The sequence below is a fragment of the Topomyia yanbarensis genome, chromosome 2, assembly GCF_030247195.1.
Source record: "Topomyia yanbarensis strain Yona2022 chromosome 2, ASM3024719v1, whole genome shotgun sequence".
Taxonomy (NCBI): Eukaryota; Metazoa; Arthropoda; class Insecta; order Diptera; family Culicidae; genus Topomyia; species Topomyia yanbarensis.
Genome location: NC_080671.1, coordinates 404,844,574 through 404,861,436, shown reverse-complemented (window position 1 = coordinate 404,861,436; position 16,863 = coordinate 404,844,574). Strand labels below are relative to the sequence as shown.

General features: G+C 44.7%; 1 protein-coding gene across 1 annotated transcript in view; it reads left to right on the top strand.

Moving 5' to 3' along the window:
* The window catches only part of LOC131685016 (A disintegrin and metalloproteinase with thrombospondin motifs 9), an 811,665-nt gene extending 795,057 nt beyond the window's left edge, over positions 1–16,608 (top strand). Inside the window, 7 exon segments of the mRNA XM_058968345.1 lie at positions 713–856; positions 998–1,023; positions 1,025–1,205; positions 1,565–1,723; positions 1,841–2,135; positions 13,667–14,016; positions 14,077–16,608. Coding sequence (XP_058824328.1) covers positions 713–856; positions 998–1,023; positions 1,025–1,205; positions 1,565–1,723; positions 1,841–2,135; positions 13,667–14,016; positions 14,077–14,175 — 1,254 coding nt within the window. The 3' untranslated portion in view covers positions 14,176–16,608.
* Positions 16,609–16,863: the final 255 nt, after the last annotated feature.

Genomic DNA, 16,863 nt, shown 5'->3' with positions numbered 1-16,863 from the left:
AGATAGATAGATAGATAGATAGATAGATAGATAGATAGATAGATAGATAGATAGATAGATAGATAGATAGATAGATAGATAGATAGATAGATAGATAGATAGATAGATAGATAGATAGATAGATAGATAGATAGATAGATAGATAGATAGATAGATAGATAGATAGATAGATAGATAGATAGGTAGGTAGGTAGATAGATTTTAGCATATAAACGAGAAATTCGACCCTATTCTGCGCGGCGTGTGACGAAAGACGACTAATCTCACCTCACTCTACGTGACTTTTCTCACCCAATTCTGAAGAGTCACTTCGTGTGACGCCCATTTAACCGCAATGGGGAATCTCACCTCACCCGAGTCGACTCTCAGAATAGGGTGAGAAAAGTCACGTAAAGTGAGGTGAGATTAGTCGTCTCACGTCACACGCCGCGGAGAATAGGGCCGATTGAGAATGCGAAAAAACTACACGTAATATAAATAATCAACACATTGAGATGGATTTAAGCAAAATAAATCTCATAAACACAAAAACGCAAAAAATATAGCATTAAGCTTGCGGTCGTTGCAATCAAACCTTCTTCGTGCATGTTTTTGATTTGATTTATTCTATACTCGATAGAAGTAATAATTTCTAAGAAGAACCTTCCCTGGAAGGTGCCCCTATTTTCACCCAGAAGCCCAAAACCTTTCTCTCTTGTTCTTTTCGTTTTAGTGCAATGACGATTGCAAACGCTATCGTCAGGTGCTATGCCAAGATCACCGAGGCAAGGAAAGTAGCGAATGCCCACAGAACCAGAAACCACCCGAAGTGGAATCGTGTTGCCATTTCAGATGGAGGATTACTAACTGGAAGCCTGTAATTATTCTTTTTTGCCTATTTTTCACTCTCGATTTTTGTCCCCCCCACCTCCTCCATACCATCCAGTGTCGCACCAAACCTAATCGCTTACCCGTTTGTTCTCTCGTGTCCACATTTTCTCTTGTTCCCGCTTTTTAGTGTAACGTGACGTGCGGTGGGGGCGACGACCGGCGAGCGCGTCTGTATGCGTTTATTCCCGAAATCCATCGACAATCCGCATCCGGTGAAGACCGGCCGCAAGGTTGATGCCAAAAACTGTGCTCTCGTGAAGATCCCATCGGCCAAGAAGCTTGTACGCAAATGCAGGCCCTGTCAGTTCCGTTGGGAGGTATCCCCGTGGTCAAAGGTGGGCACCGTTTTATTGTTTGATTACTATTGTTAATTCCCTCGTTTTTTATGACTGCCCCCTTTGTGCACCCATACCGGATATTTTAAATATTTGAATATTCTGAAGCAATGCTAATTCTGTTTTTCTCCTTTTTGCCTCTCATATGCCCAAAAATCACTCGAATTCGCCATTTCATCTTTCACCCAATCATTCATATTTTTGTATCATTTAAATGTTATCATGTCGCGGTCACATTCGCGTCCGCACCCACCTGCTGATGCTTCTATGCTGTTGATGCTGATGCTGCTGCTGCCACTACTACCATTTTGTCTGTCCACCGTATAAAACTATTGGCGGCCATTTCCGTCCCCACGCAGTGTTCGGTCGGCTGCGGTTCAGGACTGGCGACTCGCAATGTCACCTGTAGCAACGGTCGAAGCACGGCCAACGTTTGCGACGTGAAGCACAAGCCAAGTAACGTGAAACCATGCGAAACGCACAGTTTCTGCCGCTGGAGCACCGGACGATGGAACAGAGTAGGTTGACCGTATTCAACGTGGTGTCAATTGTGATCGTTATACCTCTGTACCACAGCTATCTTTTGTCTAACAACCTGCCCGGTATTGAACTAACCCAAACTTCCTACATTGCAGTGTAAATGCGACGGCTTCCAGCGACGCAGCGTCAAGTGCTACGACGAGCTGACCAAGACCGAATCGAACCGATGTCCCGAGCCTAGACCACCGCAGAAGAAAAAGTGCTTTCCTACGCCAAACTGTCGGCCGCGGTATAGCAAATCGATCAGTTTCACCTGTCAGGATGTACAGCGAAACCGGCGAACGAGGATGGATGGAGAGTACATGTTGCACGTGAAGGACAGACCGGTAACCATCTACTGTCACAATATGACGTCGCACGCGCCAACCGAGTATCTCACGCTGAAGTCAGGTATGTTCTTATATTTGTAGTTTTTATAACTGTTCGCTCACGAGGCGACAGGACACACGCCACAAAAAAATATTCACTATGGATTTTGTTCTACCTTTACCAACGCGGCAACAGAAACAGCATAGTGAATATTTTTTGTTGCTTGTGTCCTGTCGTGTCCTGTGTCCTCGTGAGCGAACAGCTTAATACTGGACACAGCTTTGATACCATTAAAATGAAAATAAACAATATGACATCGTATCAATCACATGGAGTGACAATTTATTTTCTGTGTTCGCTCGAATAACCAATAACTTTGCCAACACCGCCCGGATCTTTTTCTCGAGCTCGACCTATGTCATTAGCCACCAATATCTGAGGTCTTCTGCTACCTCGGCGACAGTTTACGCGAGTGTAATGCTCGGTCGCCCGATAAGTAGTGCAAAACCCATATGCCTCGTATCTCGTTTTCCGACGTGTCTCCTCCACCCCGAGAGAGGGCAAAACCGGCATCATAGTGCCGACCGTCGACGATTTGCAAACGGCGAAATTTTATGGGAAAAGATTCGAATCGGGTAATCGGTGCACTTCTTGTCACAAGCAGGAACCCATGCCATAGCGTGTGTCTCCCTCTCGAAGGATGAGTTGTGCCTTTCAGGCCAGAGCTAATAGATATAAGATTTTATGGTCACCGCAACATATTTATTTCATGGACTTGTTGACTTTTCTCGGTGAAAATGAAAACTCCAAATTTTCCCATTACCACACGTAACGTTTCGGCTTACGATGGCTGAAGAGCAGTAAGCCGAAACGTTACGTGTGGTAATGGGAAAATTTGGAGTTTTCATTTTCACCGAGAAAAGTTAACAAGTCCATGAAATAAACAGAGCTAATAGAGTCTAAAATCAGTATAGTTCGCCAGCGAACAAGGTACGTCCCCCTACTCCCTCTTTTTGGCCTACCTTTCGTTCTTGGAAAAAAAGTACATATCCTTCCGAATAGAAGAGTTGAATCTCCCAAAGGCCACCAGTCATCGCCAACCAGTCCATCGATCCAGCATAATGCCACAACCTCTTTCTCCGTTCTGGAAACTGAAAACCCCATTTAGTAGATCACTCCCCGGATACATGAATTCCTGGGACCGTATAGACCAGCCTATCCTATTATTGAGAGCTGATTGCGAGTCAGGAACAACGCCTCCCCATCGATCCCTTCCCTTGCCCTGAAATCGACACAGACAGTGCTTGATACAGATTCAAGAAACCTGGTGAGCGCAAAAAGGAACAAAGGAGTCCAGATATGTATTGAGAAGCCAGTACTTGTATATCCTTACAGAAGTTGGACCAACTCATAGGCGGTTAAATGGTGGAGATCATCATCCACCCAACCATCAACATAGTGCAGAGCGTCATCTACGACCATTGCACAAAAGATGCAGAAGAAGCTAGACTCCTGCAAGAGGTGAAGACTCAGAGGGTTCGTGCATACCGTATACCAAAAAATCCCCTTTTCCCGCGCCGCCATCGACTTGAGAAGTGCCGGAGACACCCGATGAGTCCTCGACAGTTGCTGGAGCGGAGAACTCGGGGCCTCCCCGGGTAAGTTCCATCAACCCCCACAACCCGACTGGACCCATTCATCGCACTCTACCGCCGGTAGAGTCTACGGTACAAAATCAGCCGCATCAACGAAAAACTCCAGCGTCAACAACGAAACTATCAGATTCCAATCTGCCTGCCTTACTCACCATGTGTTAAAAAACCCACTTCACTGCGTCGCCCCCTATTCAAGAGGAGCCGGAGACATACAACGAGTCCTCAATGTGTAGTTGCTGACGCGGTGAACCCGTGTCTCTCCCGGGTAACTTCCCATCTTCTTAGAATCCACCAGGACTCTATTCTTGCCTCTACCCTTTCTAGAGAAGCACCAGCAACAGGCTAAAGGTACATCCACGGTAGAACCCGCAACCCGTCCTACCAACTTCTACAATATCCACCGTAATGGGTTCCAGCAGCAGACCTGAATGGAACAGTTGCTCCATCTCTAGCCCAGATGCACCACCCGACGGAATAAACTGCACACTGGCCATCCAACGGCCTGAGAGAAAACCTAGGTGACCTCCAATGTATGATGACCCGCCTCTGCCTTGCCATCTAATAGACACACATAAAAAGCAATACGAATCCATCACCGTGGTTCGGTCACCAACACACTTGGGAGTCCGCCAAAGCGTCAGAACCTGTACCAGACGATCCGCCTAGAAACCAAAACTGACTTGCCATCTGAATCGGTGATATTGAACACCGACCTGATTGTGGTCGCCAGAAAGATCAACTGTCCCGTAAGATACACGGTGGAATTTCTATATATCCCCCTGTAAGCAATGTCGGAAAAAAAAATTGCGGAAATGAGCTACAGACCTAGTTCAACCCCATCACACAGCGTTGGGTTGAAGAAGGTGTTACCACCGCGGTAACACCATCATTGAGGTAGTTGAAGACAGCAATGCGGTGACGCTACATGACGGTAGTATAACTTATAAACGAGGTCGACAGACATCCACCTCAGACTTACCCATATATTTTAGCTCCATCGCCAGAGCCTGCTGATGGTCAGTTGTACACCGACTATGAAAACAACGATCACTTCTCCATTATAATCTCTCATAATCGGATGCCACCATTGCCCTCCACGGCATCATCGTTGGGTTTACGATCGGGCGGATTAGCTCACCTGCGAAGATAACGGTTTAGATGCCCTCGATCGAAATCGCGATCAGTCGCCGGAAGAGCTTGTAGAAGTCATGAACCAAGCTGTAGAACATACACCTTTCACTAGCGGTGACTACCGGCGGATCCCGGATCTTTGAGCTCTTAAAAGCTAGTCTCTTGATCACAATCGATGAAATGAGAGATCGGCGGATTTTTCCCGTCTCAAGAATCAGACAGGGAGCTTCCTTCCTTGGAGCTTGGAATACGTTCCGCTTCGTAGACTACGGAACTGTGAAGAAGGGTGAACGCTCCAAGCGACAAAAGAAAACAAAACGAATTTACATTATCGCTCAGAGGATCCACGATAGTTGAGTCAGCCGAAATTGCAGATGAAATCGCCTTCTTCAAACTGAAGAGGACCGACGACGAAAACGAACCCAGATTAAAACAGACCTTTTTCCGGCGTGGAAATCGCCATTGCGCTAAGTACAGAACAGGGCAATTCTGCGGGGGTGGAAACCGTTGACTATCCTTTGTTATAGCATCTACCCCCTGGTAGATGGCGGGCCTCAGATAACTGAAGAACTGCCCTCACGATCCCCATCCCGAAGAAATGTACCGGAATTTGCAGTCCGAATGATTCTCGACCACAGTCCCCTCTATTGCATAGGGAAAACGATGGAAGAGATGATAAACGGATACCTGATGACCCTCCTCGTGGTACAAGATCTTCTCCATCATCGTTAGTTTTTTTTTATTTTATTAACAGATTAAGGCCGAAGTGGCCTGTGCCGTATACAAAAGATTCCTCCATTCCACTAGGAGGCCAGGGCTAGGAGTTACTGGGCAGGAAGCTAAGGACCGCAAGTGGGGTCTATTTTATGCCTTCAGGTACAAGAGGCTTACGCACTGCCCAGTCATTGTCGACCATATCATCGTTAGTTCGCATTTCTAAATGAACTCGGTACACCTAAGCTACTTCGGCGCAATAGTACGCGGAGTAATAGCCAACGGTTTGCATGCGGACATCGCCATTCTAGATCTCACTAGTGCCTACAACACGGTATGGCACGAAGAAGTGCCCCAAAGTTTCAAGATAGGTATAGGAAAAAACCAATCAGACCTATTTTGAGAAGCTAACGGGGTCTCCCAAGCCACATTGCTGGCAGTCACACTTGGTTGGCCCCTCTTCGCCACGGTTTGGAAAGGCATATTCGCCGACGATATAATACTTATGTTGGAAAAACAACCGCTCATACAACACTGAAGCTGCAGGCCGCCGTAAATGCCGTTGGCCGGTGAGGTGACTCTTTGTTATCAAGGCACTAGAAATAGGGGAGTCCAAGCATCATTACGCCCAAGCCATCGAGCAATCCTGTGATCCCTTGACCACCATATGCTGGGTTCCCGTGAATAGCGGAATTCGATGCTGTGACGAGGTCCCGTCATCCGGCATTCTAAAGGTATTCAAGGCGAAGGTCTCTGAGCACTTTGCCACTTACTGGAGGAACCTCAAAACTACCCTCGGAAGGTAAAAGGAGATCTCGAAATGTGAACAGACCATGAAAACCGAATAAAACAAAGAGCCCCCTCCCGCCTCCTTAGACTCACACCATCACCCGCTTCGAATGTGCACGACTTGTGACACAAGACTCACGGTGGATCCCTTATTTCCAAGCGGCCGGGACTTGGAAAACCTGCGACGACACCATAACCTGCCGTCCTCGTTTCGGGACTCAGTACACGAAGAGGCACTACTCACTGAAGATGCCAATCTTCTCTAATCCAGACAAGGCTGATTGCGAGTGTGTTGACCTCAAACCATCGCTCAGCAGGCCCTCGATCATACCCAGACCGAGCTGTTGTTGTTTATTAGCGACACATTACTTGTGGACAAGTTTGGCATTTTCAAGAATACATTAACAGTAAGAAGTATGTTCAGAATAGTTTCGCTTGAAAAACCTAATCAATATCAATACCCCAGTAGAGATATTTACAGGGTCAATGAAATTGAAGATGGAAAATGATTGAGCAGCAGGGCTGTTTGAAAAAATGATGCAACTAACAACTGCGGTTTGAACAAAGGAGCGCATGATTTGAAATTTAGCAGCTCTTGTTGTATGATGTTGGCGCATGTTTGATTGCGAACGCTTCTGCCGCGAAGACTCTGCATTGCGTTGGAAGACCAACCGATTGTTGAAGATATCCTCCAAATACTTCCGTGCCTATTGCATTGTAGCCTTACAAGCCATCCGTGTAGACGATTGTTGATCTGATGAAACGGCTTGCCAGGGCCCAGGAGAACCTGAACAGCAGACCGAACAATTTCTCCATCTTCTCCATCTTTCAAACGTTTCTTGATGTCACACACTATTTGGGGCTTGGATTCATAGCATCTTCGTGCAGATCAACGCGTACGAGTGGAAATGTTTGGAAGAGTGATTCCGACCACCTTGTGCGGAAGCTCGATTGACCAAAGGAAGGTCGGCATTATCGCTGCTTTTTTCCTGCATACGAATAGACAATCGGACTATAGTTTGAAGAACGAGTATATCAAACGGTAAGGTCTCTGCTTCTGCCAATATAGCTAGGATTAGACTCGTGGCGTATGCACCGTATGCAAACCTTACTGTATGCAGCTACAATAGTTTGGACGACGGCATCTCCTCCTCTGCCTACGAGTCCCATGCCGTAGAGAAGTCGCGAATTAACAATTGCGTACCCGATTTGTAATATAGAAGCGCGTTGCTTGTAGCTTGATACCGATCACATCATCTTCAAGATATACAATCTAGATTTACATGCCTTCTTCGTCCACTGCAGTACACTGTGAAGTTGAGTGATCAGTCAAGAGTAACTTCGAAGATTTTGTAGTCATGTTTGTGTTGGAACGGCTACACCATCTACCTTTATCGCCTGCATGGGCTCACGGTGAGTGGAAGGGCTGCAATAGAAGATGCTGGAACACATTCCGACCACTTAACGACGGCTTTTACTGCGGACTAAGTTTTCGATGGAACGACTGGTCTTTCTTCCTCCTATACTAGCAGGATATCATCGGAATTCAGGACTACGCGGAAGATAGGTTGAATAGCCACGAGAAACAGCGTACCTAAGAGCGCTGGGCCCTGTGGCATACCAGCTTCCAGCGTATGCGCGGGTGATACATCCCCCTTCGTAATATCCTGAAATCTTCGTTCTCTGAGAAAACTGTTCAGTATGTTGATCATCTACCACGTATCTTCCATTGCTGCAGTGTTCGTAGATTGCCTTATCTCCAGGGGGTGTCGTAAGCCCTGAACATGTCAAGCGAAGCACTGTCGCTCCAACTCCGCAAAGTACACACCAAAAAAATCTGAATTTTATCGTTGACACAATTCAACAAACCGTAATTTACGAAATGACGGAACATTGCCGTATTCCGTTTAATTTTACATGAAACATATACTTTACATGCGCAATGACATAAAATTACACTTCCTACCATTCAGAACAAACGCTGTATGACGAGTAAAATTACATGATTTACGAAATTAAACGTCATGTAAAATTAAAATCAAACGTAAAACTAAAACATTTTTGATGCTCGTATATGTCAGGGTCAGGAGACGTAAATTTACACTATATTTTCTAGGTGTGTATGTGTCAGTAATTCGACCAGATCTTATGGCATGTTGTCGTTTGTCGAGACATCCATTTGATTCTAGTTCGGTGGTCAACTGTTGGTTGACTATTCGTCGAAACCCTTCGCCATAGAGCTCGTTAAGATGATAGGGCGAAATGTAGCTGGACCCGCGTCACTCCAGTTTGTCTTTAGAATTAGTACGACGATTTTCAACATGGTAATTTTTAACTGTCAATGGCAGACGCTGAAACATTGGATAACTGATACAGTCCGGACCTGAAGAGTCATTTCATCCTCTTTCGAGTGCCCACAGCAACTCATTCAGAGTAAAGTTGAATTGACTGTGTAGCGCCATTTGCGTCGTCGACCGTCGTTTGGGATCAGGTAGGACGTGCTGCGACTTTACCGCGACAGTTTGCTGCACTTAATTCCGTGCTGATCTTTGTGCCTGCCTTCGCGCGGACGAGTGTTTCACCCCTACACTGCTCGAACCTCTTTTGTCGAGTAACAGGACCGCGCTTTCGCTGCTTGGAAAATGTCAAATTCACGTCGCGCGATTTCACACGGGACCTGATTGCATCAGTTTGCCACTTTTTCGTCGACGCGACCTCGCGGTTTCACTCCTCCGGACCCTTTTTTACGGATCGAATTGCGGACTATATACTCGCACAGCCCGGAATTGTGAAGCGCAGGTTGCGCAGTTTCACGCCGGGACCTGGTTGCACCAACGGGCAATTTAAGTCTCTTTTTTGTCGACCCAGCCAACCGGTTTCACTCCCGATACCTTATTTTTCACGGATCGTGTTGCGGACACGTCCGCACTCTCGCACAGCCAGGAAAGAAGGAAAGAGAAGCTTTCAACGAACACGCGGTTCTTTTTTGATTTTTTTCCCGTCTCTTTCGTTGACGTTTTCGAACCATTGTTGCCAAACATTGACTTTTGCGCGCAATGTGCATTTGCCTTCAGTCATGATTTCTATGGCACGTTCTCTTTAAATACCTCATATTGCACCAAATTTAACTTAAATAATTATTAACGTACCATAGTCTTCAGCAGCAGGATGTAGGTGTTGCCGACAAAATCTGTTGGAAATACTCGATTGTCCACTTTTGTGGCGCTATTAGGCTCGATCCATACTCAGTGATCAGCTGTTTAAACTCGATGATGTTGGTTCGAAGTCCCCGAATTGAAGTGCGAAAAATCTGCTGTATTACCTTACTTGCCGTTCAGGCTAGAGCCTTGTTGTCTCTTGCTGTATGCTTCTGCCGTCTCCACTCCATTCGGTCCATTGTTGCTTGTCGCCAGTCTCGCAGTCTTCGAAGGGTCCGCAGGACGCCCTCTATCTGGTCGATCTATCGTGCTCGCTGTGTGCCCGTCTCCTTGTTCCTGTAGGATCGCCCTCAAGAACCATCTTCACCAGGTCATCGTCCGACATTCATACGACGTGTCCAGCCCACCGTAAACGTCCTATCCTGCTGGCTTTAGCTTTCAGTCTGAGGTACGATTGCGACATCGCCTCAAAGTTCCATGCCATTATGTCAATCTCGTCGGCGAAGCTAAGAAGCGGGACGGACTTCCTGAAGATCGTGCCACTCGTGTATATCCCCACTCTCCTTATTACACCTTCTAACGCAACGTTGAACAGCAGGCACGATAGACCATCCCCTTGCCATAACCCTCTTCGAGATTCAAAGGGACTCGAGAGTGTCCCTGATACTCGAACAACGCACATGACTAGATCCATCGTCGCTTTGACTAATCGTGGTAGCTTATCCGGAAAACCGTACTCGTGCATTATCTGCCATAGCTGATCTCGATCGATTGTGTCATACGTCGATTTGAAATCGATGAACAAATGATTTGTGGGGGCACGTTGTATTCGCGGCCCTTCTGCAGAACCTGCCGAATCGCGAATATTTGGTCCGTGTTGGCGCGGGAACCCATGAATCCCGCTTGGTAGTGCCCCACGAACTAGGGAGAGGACTTTGCAGACGGCACTAAGTAGTACGATCGCGTGGTAGTTGCAGCAATCTAACTTGTCACCCTTTTTGTAGATTGGACAAACGACACCCTCCATTCACTCCTCCGGAAGTCTCCTCTTCCCAAATTTTGGCGATTACCCAGTGCAGCGCTCTAGTCAGTGTTTCACCATTTTTTTTGTAATAACTCGCTGGGTAGTTGATCTACACCGGCAGCTTTGTTGTTTTACAGCCGACCGATCTCCTCCTTGACTTCTTGTAGACCAGGGGCCGGCAGCCTATCGTCTTCTGCGCGTGCTCCAAGATCCGTTGCCATACCGCCTTCGTCCTCTACTGCTTCACCGTTAAGGTGCTCGTCATAGTACTGCTTCCACCTCTCAATCACCTCACACTCGTTCGTAAAAAGGTTGCCGTCTAAGTCCCTGCTTGCGGAACGTAGCCTTTGCGCAAACTATTCAGCTTCTCGTAGAACTTCCGTGTGTCGTTTACGCGCTTCGCGATCTCGTTCCTCCTGTTGGCGCTTCTTTCTCCGGAGAACCGAGGTTTGCATGTTCAGTGCTTGTTTATATCGCTCCATTGTCTCATTTCGTGCTGCAGCATCCTCCCCCGTGCTGCATTCTTCTCCTCTATTAACTGCTTACATTCGTCATCGAACCAGTCATTTCCTCGATTCGGAATCGTTGTACCTGGTGCCGCTATAGCAGTACTTCCTATGGCGGAACGGATCTCTCTCCAGCCATCTTCAAGAGTAGCTGCGCCCAGCTATTCTTCCGTAGGTTGTGCTGTTTCCAGTCGCTGTGCGTAGGCTTGGGCTACCCCGGCGTCCCGAAGTTGCGCGATGTTGGGCCTTGGCGTCTGACTAAGACGAGTGTTGTACACCGTCGAGAGTTTTGAGCGCATGCATCTGCAACTAGGTAATGGTCCGAATTCACACTGCGATAGGTACGAACGTTGGTGATATCAGAGAAGAATCGCCCGTGATCGATTTGGTTTGGTCAGGTGATCTCCAGGTGGCTTTGTGGATATCTTTGCGGGGGAACAAGGTACTTCGGACTACCATGCCATGGGAGGCTGCGAAGTTCACGCATCGTTGGCCGTTGTCATTTGATACGGTATGCAAGCTGTTTGGCCCGATTACCGGTCTAAACATTATCTCTCGTTCCACCTGAGCGTTCATATCACCGATGACGATTGTCACGTCCCGTTGCGAACAGCCGTCGTACACCTCCTCCAGCTTCGTATAGAACGCTTCGTGCTCGTCGTCAGGTCTCCAATCGTGTGGGCAGTGTACGTTGATGATGCTGTAGTTGAAGAAACGGCCTGTGATCCTCAACTTACACATCATTGCGTTGATCGGAGTTCATTCAATCACGCGTTGACGTTTCCTACCCAGCACTACAAAGCCGGTTCCCAGCTCGTTGGTGGTGCCACAGCTCTGTCAGAAAGTAGCCGCCCGATGCCCGCTTCTCCATACCTTTTTTCCTGTCAAGCAAAGTTCCTGCAGTGCTACGACTTCAAAGTTGCGTGGTTGGAGTTCGTCGTAGATTATTCTGTCGAAAACTGGAAAGCAGAGTGACCTGCAGTTCCATGTTCCGAGTTTCCAGTCGTAGTTTTTATTTCGTCGCGTAGGTCTTTGCCGATTGTTCCGATTCGTATTTTCTTCTGCATTGTTCGTAACGGTTAGTATTCCAGAGCGGCTTGTTGGAGCTTCCCCAACCTCCTGCCTCGCCGGAGGACCATCGTGTCAGCTCTGTTTAGAGTCCCACGCTGACACGAGGACGATACATCAGCCGCCCCTTACATGGAGAACAGACGTTTGCAAAAGTGGAAACGTCATCTGTAAGAGAACTGTATTAGATATAATCATCTAATGACAGTGAGCTAGTAACAAACGATCAATTCATAAATTGATCGTTTCATAATAGATTATGTTATAATATTGATAGTATAGAAAACTGTCCGCAATCCATTTTCCATTCCGTTATCTGAATAAAACTCCAGTTGTTATACATATCAACCATAGTTATAATAGTGTTATTGTTTTGTTATGCTTTTCTGATCGGGTTGCCCAGTCATTTACCAATCCTGGAAGACACCGCAGTGTGATTCCCAGGCAGTGCGGATATTCCACTTCTCTGCTCTTCCTGTTTGCTGTGTTGGAAGGTAATACTCGTTTGACCTATTCCCCACAGCGAGAGTGGCTGGTGCTTTTGTATTAGTTGCGATTGGCCGGGGAAGTGAAATTCCCTACAAAACCGCTACAAGAGTAAAAAAAATTACAGCGTAACGTGAACGGCTCTGTACAGTGGTGCGCATTATCATTGCAAATCTAGCCAAACATGTCAAATGGTCCTAAGTGAAAATAACAGTTTCTCTTTGTTTTCTTTCTCTTTCGCTAATAACTCGTCCATTTATACGTTTGTTCATTAACTCTTAGCATAATATGCTAGTCGAAATCCGCGTTCTTGATATATCCTGAAACAATATTGAAAAGTTTTATGCTGACGACATAATAATCGAAAGAGAAAGTAAACAAAGAGAGGCTCTCATTTGCACTTAGGACCATTTTACATGTTTGTCGATAAATGTGAGTTTATTTTGGTAATATTCCAATCAACCAGCGCTGAATTGATACCCTGACTAGTTTCAGAAGGAATCACTTTTAACTCATTGGGTAATAAAAAGCGATATATGTCGAGCAATCGCTTTGATTCACATTTCAATTTGATTCCTGCGAATAGTCATATGTTCCTTGAAGTCTACTACCAGGTCATTAAAAATCTCAGGGTCAAACGCTAGCCAGAGGTGGTTACCCTACAAGTCTGCACCCGTGAACTACCATTGTACGCAAGTTTGCACACAAGGCTATAGATAATGCTGGCCGATTGAAGCGTCGGCTAGTAGCAAGTTACTATTTGCTTATGTCATTTCAAAATACGTTATAATTCTTGGACACATTGAAAACTTTACTTATGTCGTTTTCGTTTTTGACTGTGCACTATACCGGTGTAGTCGGTGCTACACTCATTCAAACTTGGGTGAAATCAGTCTGTCTCTTTTTTTGCACTACACCGGTTTAGCACCAGGAAAAAACGAAAACGCCATTAGTTTTCAGTGTTATAAGCTAGAAAGTTTTTTTTTCGAAGAACATGTAAATATTCAAATGAAATAATGGGAGATAATAGATTGAAATGAAGCCTCATAAACTCAATTACTCATTGAATTCGGACTTACAGGTCCGATCGAGAACTACGCCGTCTACATCAACAAGCGAGCCTCGAATGCTGGCATCTGTTCGCCCTCCTCGTCGGACTGGGACGACGACAGTATAAGCTACGGAGCGACACACTACCGCAGGATTCGGTTAAACATTCACACACTGCAGGTGCTGACGGATGACAATCGATTCACGGAACGTTCCGGGAAACCCCAACCGTATGGTTCGGCTGGCGATTGCTATAGTAACACCGGCCGCTGTCCACAAGGCGACCTGTCGATCAACCTGGAGAACACCCCGTTCCGAATACGTCCCCGAACACAGTGGGAAACAAAAGGCGTGAACGCGGTAATTCATTTCCTAATACCGGTAAGTAGAATCTCAGAATAGTAAGATTGTAGGAACTAATTCTTTATTTATTATTTTCAGTTGGAAGCACCGTACAAAAAAGTGCGAGCGCGATGTGGTGGTTACTGTGGTACCTGCTCGGTATCCAGAAGTAGTGGACTGTTCCTAGAATTGGTATAAGATACTATACGCAAATTGCGCGTGCCAGTCAAATGTTTCATCCTCCTTATTATATTGCATCATTTACCACAACACATTGCGAAACGAAGATTCTATTATACAAATGCATTTTATTTTAATTGAAACAACACATTAAAACGACGATCAGAGCTGCCACTGACAAAACACACTATCTAGTGCCAACATACACACACACTTCATTATAAGCAAGAAAGAGTATTTATTGAAGTTGTTTTGGACATCAGCATTAATTGTGCATTAGATTTAAGGAACATGCTTTTTCAAAGTTTGATACTTTTGAAAAAGTTTTTACTGTGCTGAAAAGCGAAACAGCGCGTCAGACATTTTACGCGTTGCGCAGGACCAACGCAGGTGATCAATGTGGTTTGAAAATGAGCAAAGGCAGTGCTGCCAGCCGAATAGCAACTAAAGACTGACGGAAGGTTGGAGCTTATTTAAACGAGTAATTTACTACGGCTGCGGTAGTGGCGACGGCTAGCTAACATTTGCTCCACCAGTTGATTTCCGCGAGATCCGCACAAAACTGCCTGTTTCATTGCTCTGTTTTATCGAGCAAATTGTGACAGAGCGGACGCTTTTGATATTATTATACCAGTAAGAGTTAGTGTAACCCGTCTTATTTAGTCATCAATTTTTGTGTGCTTCCGTGTTAGTTTAGTCGACCGCTTGCGAAACGAACATTATCCAGGTTCTCTTTGAAAACAGTTGTGTCAAAATGTGCCTCAGAACGAAATGAAAAAAGTGCAATCGAGCCGTTTAGGAGTTCACCAAAGTACAAAATTTTTGGAATCTCAATGCGAGTCTTCTGGAAGACTTAAACTACGAACGAAAAATACTCAACTATAGCATTAAACAAACCGAGAAAATTCGCAACCTACAACTAATTCAACCAATCTCAAATTAATAGTATTATAACAACCTCCTAAATGTGGTGCGTTATTTTTTTTAAACTTGTACTAGAATAGAGCAATCAATTCAGAAAGTGTTCAATCGAAAACAAAGCATTGAATGAGCCACTTTGTGTGGATAATCGGACCCCTTGGATCAGAAAAGTTGGCTAATGTTCTAAAAAAGCTATCAAGTTTTTTGTCCTAGAAACCAGCACAAATTGTTTAGGGAATCGGACCTAGGTTTAGTGAAACAAGTCGACAATCTGCCGCCGCGTCAACGTTAACAATTTGAAAGAAGAAAAAAACATCTACAAGGAAGCATCAAACTGCCATATTTAGGTGTAATGTTACATCCCACTTAGCCCCTCATCCCAACTCAATTTTTAGATGTCGTAATATTGTAAACATAAAAATGCCACCGCCGAAAGTAATTGAAACTATGTTGTTACTAAGATAAAGCTATATACTAAAACTATTTTAGCGTGTAAGTAAACGGAGGAAAACCAACTAAGCAGTGTTAAAATAAGCTATAAAAAGGGATTATAACCACTAGAGGGCACATACCTTTGACTTTGACATTAATTACCCCAGGTACACGTATGTCAAAGTAATTGGTAACAATACGCAAGAGTGAGAGCACACTAGTAGTTATAATCTCTTCTTACGTAGACGATGAAAATTGATTATTTTTATCCAGTCGTCTTGGTAAGAGATTATTTTGCAAGCGAACTCAGAAGTCGTTGTTCAAAAATGTAATGCGATATGAATAAATTTGAACGCATGTTCTTACATTGTACAAATCCCAATACTGGGCAAAAGTATCATGAAGCAAACTCAGCATGTCCATTATTGATTAGAGCTAACTCACATCTTCAACAACAACGCCTAATGCCGGGATCAAACTATTAGAGCAGCTGAGTAGATAGCTTTACTTTCGTGTATGTATTTGATAAAAAAGCGAAAAACTCCGCTGTGTTAGTAAACTGTACCCTGTAACTGTAACTGTAAATAAAACAAATAATATGATGTAATCGGAGACACGCTTAGTAAGTTCTGTTTCATTTCACAAAAAAGGGCAAACCCCAGAATATCGATAATCCCATGATGTGAAACTGCCCCCTAGTGTTGCGCGAAAGCGACCGAGCACAAAATTCAACTGTGAAAAATCAATGGTATTTTTGTTGAAACAAATTGTTTAGGCGAAATATTTATTTATTGATAAATTACAAACTAGATAATGTTAGCTAATAAATAGTAGCACACTTGACGGTGCTTTTGTGTAATTGTTTGCCATACATTTTTTTTAAAAAAAAGGAAAATGCTACACCACTGCTATATTTGCATTGTAAGGCGTATTTACCTATAAGCATTACGCTTTTTTGTCGAATGATTACGACTTACAATCTGCAGAAAACAGATTAAACAAAATAAGTAAAGAGAAGAAAAAGTATAGCCCAACTCCTCCTACGGTAATGTTAAATGTTATGGAAATTTGAGAAAAAAATAAATACTGTCAATACAACGTCAAGTGTTTTATTTTGTGCAATCCGAATCCGAGCAGCTCTCTATTTTAGTTTGGGCTTCCAGCAAGTGATACCAAACAGCAATCCGTTTTTCAGTCAAATAAAGCTGAACAGATAAACTTGTCAATCTGGTAGCCCTGCTTTTACACTGCAAATAATCTGCACATTGAACTTTAAAACACTTAATTTTCCCGCAATTGGTTTTACACTTAGATTTCAAGTGTCAGACACTTAACAACACACTTCTTTGACAG